The 6,202-nt window shown below is 51.1% G+C and overlaps 1 protein-coding gene across 3 annotated transcripts in view; it reads right to left on the bottom strand.

Moving 5' to 3' along the window:
- Nucleotides 1–3,735: 3,735 nt before the first annotated feature.
- Nucleotides 3,736–6,202, bottom strand: part of LARP1 (La ribonucleoprotein 1, translational regulator) — a 54,037-nt gene continuing 51,570 nt past the window's right edge. For all 3 annotated transcript variants that reach the window (XM_078446176.1, XM_060634796.2, XM_060634795.2), the window contains one exon: nt 3,736–4,771. In XM_078446176.1, the coding sequence (XP_078302302.1) occupies nt 4,562–4,771 (210 nt within the window). In that variant the 3' untranslated portion in view covers nt 3,736–4,561. The remainder of the gene's footprint in view (nt 4,772–6,202) is intronic.

Here is a 6,202-nt window from a genome sequence, read left to right as displayed (position 1 = left end):
GTTTCTTCCTATCCATTACATGCCTAGTTCCAGAACTCCTGATCGCATGGCATCTGGGAGCTACTGCAGTGCAATTAAACAACTGGTGGTGGCCAACCTCATGAGCATCCCTACCAGGCTGTGAAGTGGGTCTGTCTTCCTGTCCCCAAGTCAGTCTGCAGAAGCCCTGGTTCCCAACTCCTAAACTCTACAAAGGCCACTGGAGGTTCTAAAGTAACTGCCCGCCTCAAGAATGGCGGAATTCTCTGGAAGAACATTTCTGACGGGATGCTCAAGCACCAGGCATGGGAGACAGCGGTCAGACTAATGGTTAAGGAAGGACACGCCTCACTTCTAGTTTTATGTACACGTAGGTCAGACTGGCACGGAGAATGTTACCGCTGCCAGCACCTGGCCTCAAGAGTCAGGGAAAAGCCACCAACAACCCAGGGGCCAGTCCTCAGTAGGCTAGGGTGTGTTCATCATTCCATCCTTTCCCAGCTTCAATCCTCCGGGCTCAGTGGCTGACCTGGATTCCTGTAAGGCCAGAGTGTTGACCTGTTTCTCCTCTACTCTGGCAGGGATGTCTGTTCAGAGAGGGGCTGTGTTGACCCTCCACAGGGAATCACGGCAACCTTCCTAGTGATCTCCTTACAAGATGCCAGGCCACAGCCAGAGGATGGAAATCCTGAGAGTGGGACAAGTGGGCAGAAACCCTGGGATTCTGTTGGACTGGCATCTCTCTGTTCTCTAGCATTGGCTATAGCTGCCATGTTTTAAGACACATGGTGGACGTGAATTCCAGGCTGGCAGACGCTCTCAAAACCACGGAGGAATTCCTGGATGAATACATTCCTGGATGTATTCACTAGCAGCCTCTGGAGCCCATTCCCTGGGCAGATTCCCCAAAAGCCCAATGGCAGAGCCCTGCAAAGCTTTCATGTACACATCCTGAGTGCAGGGTTCCCCTGGATCTGAGGGGGCCCTAACCAGGCTCCATCCCTCAACAGCTGTACCCCAGATGGGAGACCAGCCAGTACTTTGCCTTTTCAAGTTTTTATTTTTATACATTTTTTTTGTATTAAAAAGAAAAGCATAATTACCACAAATTACAAAGGACTAAAGCAGGACTAGAATAATGAATGAATCACTTCAGCCTGGAAAGCAGATATTCTCAATAATATTAATGTTATAATACAAGCTCATTCAAGTATTTTACATTTTTTTTTTTTGTCCTTTTAAATGTGATATCCTAGCACATGGTAAAGATAATGTACTATGAGCATAAGGTGGAACCTTCTCCGCAAAGCCAGATGACAAGTTTTCCTCTCCAGTGAGAAATGGGCTATAAGTTCTGATCTTCTCTGCCTCTGCCATCAACATGGCTGAAGGAGAGGGCGGGGGCTGGGGCAAATAAATCCAGGGACCCTTCCAGACAGGATACACTTTGGGGTCCCACTCAGGAGGGCACCAGATGACCCAGACCGTTGTACCCAGGCTTTTTGGCAAAAAAACACCCTCACCCGCCCTAGCTCGTCTTCCTTGCCCCTCCTCCCCACTTCTAGGGCCTTCTGAGCAGCTTACTTTCTTTTGTAAAATCATCATCAGGAAAGGGGAAAAAAAAAAGAGCTACAATGGAACAAAACAAAAACGTTAACAACTTTGACATGGGGGCTCGGCACCTGGACCTGAGCCCCGGGGGTCCAGGCTGGGGCAGGCCCAGGCAGCCCCTCTCTTCTGGTAGTGCATCTGCTCCCAGATTCAGGAGAGGGCGAAAGAAACCGGCCCCTTAGCAGGGCTGAGGCACACAGACCTTGTGATGTTTGATGCCCAAAGGTCGTCCTGGTATGGACCGATCGTGGAAGGGTACAGGATGAGCAGAAGGGTTTGGGCAGGCTGCTGCTTTGTGTCTCAGGTCTTGGACCCCCACAGGAGGGTGGTGGGTGTGGAGCGGCCAACCCTGATGGCTCTGGCCGCTCCCGGCATGCCTGTCACAGATACGTCGGTCCTAAATTCAAGTGTCTTCAGAAAGTGAAGATGTAAACTACTCTTTGCAACATTAACTCCTAACATGTTACAAAAAAAGAAAGAAAGAAAAAAAAAAAAGCCCTCTCCCCCCCCATCCTCAGCCTACGTTGAGATGAAGTCCTCACCTCCCCACCCCAAAGGGGCTTCCTCCCTCTGGGGTGTCTGTGGGAGGATCAGGGAGGGAATGGCAGCCCCCTGGCCTGGGAGTAAACTCAAGATAAGAACAGCCTTTCCCCATACCCCCAAGGCTTCCTTGTGCCCCCAAACCCAGCAGAGGACAAACACTGAGGTTCTATGGTGCTGGATACAGTACTGGGCTGAGCGACCCGAAGCAAAGAAGGGGGATAAAGGGAAGGAGGAGGGGGCGCAGGAGTCCAGTGTCTGGTACAACGGGGGGCAGGCACCAGACTGGGCAGGGAAAGGCCTCAGATCCCACTTTTAGAGCAGTGACCAGACACACTCATCCTTGGCTTTCGAGACAACTGGGTAACAGGAACTGAGGTGGGCTCCCCACACAATAACCACTGGGAGGGCAGAGGTGGGAGAGGGCACAGGCTCAAAGCAATGAGGTGCCCGTGACAGAGGGCAAGCCCTTGCCAGCCTGGGATACTGTCTCCGACTCCCAATCTTCGGGCCCAGCAGAGGAAACAGTTAAAAAGAGGGCCAATGAAGTGTCAGCAACTGAGCAACACTACCATCAACTTCTCTGTGCTGCCCGGTCCACACTGGGGGTGACTATGTCATCACGCCCGCACCCAACACACAGCCCAGTCTGTGTGGGTCAGTCCTTCGGTCACCCTCCCTAGCTTCGGATGCCAGTAGACTCCAGCCAGTCCATTATCACTCACAGCCCAACCCAAGCAGTCAGTGGCTGGAGAAGAGAAGTCAGGTATACTCTATGTCCACATATACCTTCCTGCCGCGGGGCTTCTCCAACTGGCAGGATTCCCCCCAGCCCCCAAATCCTCCTTGTCCCTCGTTCCCAGGCAGGGTCAGTTGGAGGATGGGCACAGATGGCTTGCAGAAGGGGGATTCAAGATGGGGAGACCCCACCAGACCCCAGGGAGAATGGCATCCTTCTCCACCTTTGATGAGACAGAGCCTCCTCGAGGCCTCAGATCTTTCAGGGCAACGTATTTCCAAGCCTCAGCTGCCAGGTGTTCACCTTTCCCCTTTGAGGTTGGGGAGACGGTCAAGCTGAGGCCAAGTGTGTCCCAGATCCAGGCCAATGCTCTTCTTCAACAGTTTGAAGCACGCTTGGCCTTGGGGATCCGAGGGCAGATGAAGGGTGTCACGGCAGGACGGGGCCTGTCGTGAAGCAACAGCAAGCAGAGCGAGGACACGACAGTGGCAGCAGTGTATAGACACAGGACGTCAGCTTTGAACGATGCAACAGTAGGGGTATTTCAGGCAAGGCTCTGATCTGAGCCGCCCCCAACCCTCTTGCCTGTAGGCAGGAGGCACTGTACATGCAACTCAGTCCAGAGAAAGATTCTAGCCAATCCAGCCCAGGCACATCCAGAGAAGGTGTGAGCTCTTCGAGTTGACTCCACCGAGGAAAACAGGCATTTGGGTATTTCAGATTCCCGCTCCACAATAAGGCAACTTTTAAAAAAATATTATTTCCAAGAACAAAACAAAACAAAATCCAAGGGCAGGGGAAAGACATCACTTTCTGTGGATTAGGTGGGGGTTTTCTGATTTATTTTTTTGGTCTTTTATGGTCGATTTTGTCTTTTTTTTGTTTTTTTGTTTTTGTTTTTTGTTTTTTTTTTTTTGTTTGTTTTTCCATTTTTCCAAGGATGGAAAGGTCAGAGAAAAATAAAATAAATCATCTTTCAATAGTCTTTTCTGGTATGAGCAGCGTCTCTCTGGGCTGGGGAGTAAGGGGCATAGGGAGAGGGGAGTGGAGAGAGGCTGAAACCTTCCCCCACTCCCACTTCTAGATCCTTTGGTTTCCTTCTCCCAGAACATGGCAGAAGGGCATGGTGGGGACAGCAGGGGGAGAACATGGTGATGGTAAGCCCCAGATGATGAGGGGGCTGGTGCTCGTGGGGCCCAGGGACGCTGCCAGAGCCTTCCATGGGACAGTGCTGGGCAATGGGGCCCACAGGGCCTTCTTGTGGGCTGCATAGTTGGTTGAGGGGGAGCAGGAGGAGGCTGTGGGTGGGAACCAGGGTTACGGCTTACCAGCCGTGGGCAGGGCTGCAGAGTGATTTTGGTAATCCAGACGAACTATCAATAATTTAAAACTTGATATATATATATATATATATATATAAAAAAAATCTCCCCCCTTTCCCTCCCCCCTTAGAAGAAGCTAGGATGTGAAGAGTCATGGAGAGAGGAGGGGGAAGGGGGTGTGTGGAGGCTCCTGCCCAGGGGTACCTCTGATAGCCCAAATGGTGTACATGTTGCTACTCAGCACAAAGGCCCATGCTAATGACTCTAGGCCTGTCCCTTCTCTGTCCCCTCTCCTGGGACTGGGCACCCCCATGGACTCTTACCCAACCCCCCATCCCCCCCTCCAAAACCCCAGGGCTAAGGGGCTTTTTCACTTTCCCAAAGTCTGTGTGTCCGAGTGCTGGCTTGTCCATTTGGCATCTTCCCGGACGGGCTGGCCAGTGGGTGGTGTGGGGGGTTGGCTGATCATGGTGGAGGGCCTGCTGGAAGACTGGGAAGGGCACCGCTTCCTGCCCTCACCGCCGCCACCTCCTGCCGCCACTGGGTGTCGTTTGTGGTTGCCCTCCTCACCCATGGGGGGCTGTAACAGAGGAGGAAGTCACAGGTGACCAGGGGCCACTACCCATACCCCTTTCCTTGCCATGGCTGGCTCTCTAGAGACTTCTTACCTCCAAATGCAGATAACAGTTATAACCTTAAAAACTAATTACCAGTTTATGAGGCACATCTCCATGCCAAGATGCCAAAGACCCATGCTACTTTATGCACAAGAACCCACTCAGGGAGTCTACACCACCCTTTGATGGAGACACAATCATCCCATTTTACAGATGAGGAAAGTGAAGCACAGAAAAATAATTTGCCCAGGGCTGCATAAATTACATAACTGGTGGAGACAAGGCAGGACTAGGCCCATCTATCTAACTCTGAAGCCCAGGCCTTCACCCACACAAGTTTCTGCTCTCCTCTGAGAAGGGATCGCTTCTCAGGCAATGATGCATGGAATGTGGCAATATGCAATATGCTAAGACGTCTCAGCTCAGAAGGCCCACATGCTCCTGGGCTCTGCCTTATCCCCTTCCAGGCCAGAAAGAGGACACTGATCTAAGAGATCATGATCCAGTCTGGCCTTACCGCTGCCAAAGGTCTGGTGACCTCAAGGACATTTCCTTCCCTTTCTGAGGGTCAAAGCTGAGCCCTTCTAGTCCCACTTCCACAGGTCTTCCCACTGCAAGGCTTCTCTGCACACATGCCCCTCCAACCCCCAGAGGAGGAAGTGCTTAAGGACAGAAAACAACAGATTCATCTTTATACTGGGAGGCCTGAAGGGCACTGCCACTATCTAACTGGGTGGCTACGGGTTTCCATTTATCCATGGGTACAGCAACTGTAACAATGAACTCTGCCTCCTTCACCACATTATAAAGATTAAAATGAGGTCAATATCAAGTGCCTAACACAGCTCCTGGGACACAGTAATCACTCAATTAATGGCAATTTTTTAATAGATGAGAGGACTATTATTGCTATTTGTCTTTTGGCTAAAAGGTTTCAAGGGAATAAGATGACTGGTACATCTCTCCTATATTATAAAGTCTTTGAAAGAACGAGTCTCACTCATTTCTGGAGTCTCTGACTGACATCCATGACTCAAAGCTACCGCTTCCCTGATTATACCCAGTAGCAATAACCCTGACCCACCACTGGATGTCACCATTGAGTCACCCGCTCCAAGAAGACAGGGGTTGTGTTGGTGCGGGGTTGGAACTGGCCTCTTCCAGAAAAAGCAAGTACGTTTACTAGGGCACTCATCCCAGGCTAACCAGGGCATACTAAGATAAAAGAGAGCATTATGATGGTTTAGCTATAGGACCATGGGAAGGAGGGAGGAGCAACTTGCATAATCCCCTTCAATTGGCTGTCAGTGTCCACTTCTCACTCTCTACTTTACAGGCAAAGAAACTAAGGCCAAAATGGGGGAAAAGGGTCTCTGGGCTAGTGGCATAGCTGG

This window comes from Panthera onca, chromosome A1 (genome assembly GCF_046562875.1).
Source record: "Panthera onca isolate mPanOnc1 chromosome A1, mPanOnc1 haplotype 2, whole genome shotgun sequence".
Taxonomy (NCBI): Eukaryota; Metazoa; Chordata; class Mammalia; order Carnivora; family Felidae; genus Panthera; species Panthera onca.
The sequence above is the reverse complement of the archived record's forward strand: the minus strand, read 5'-3'. Positions and strand labels throughout refer to the sequence as shown.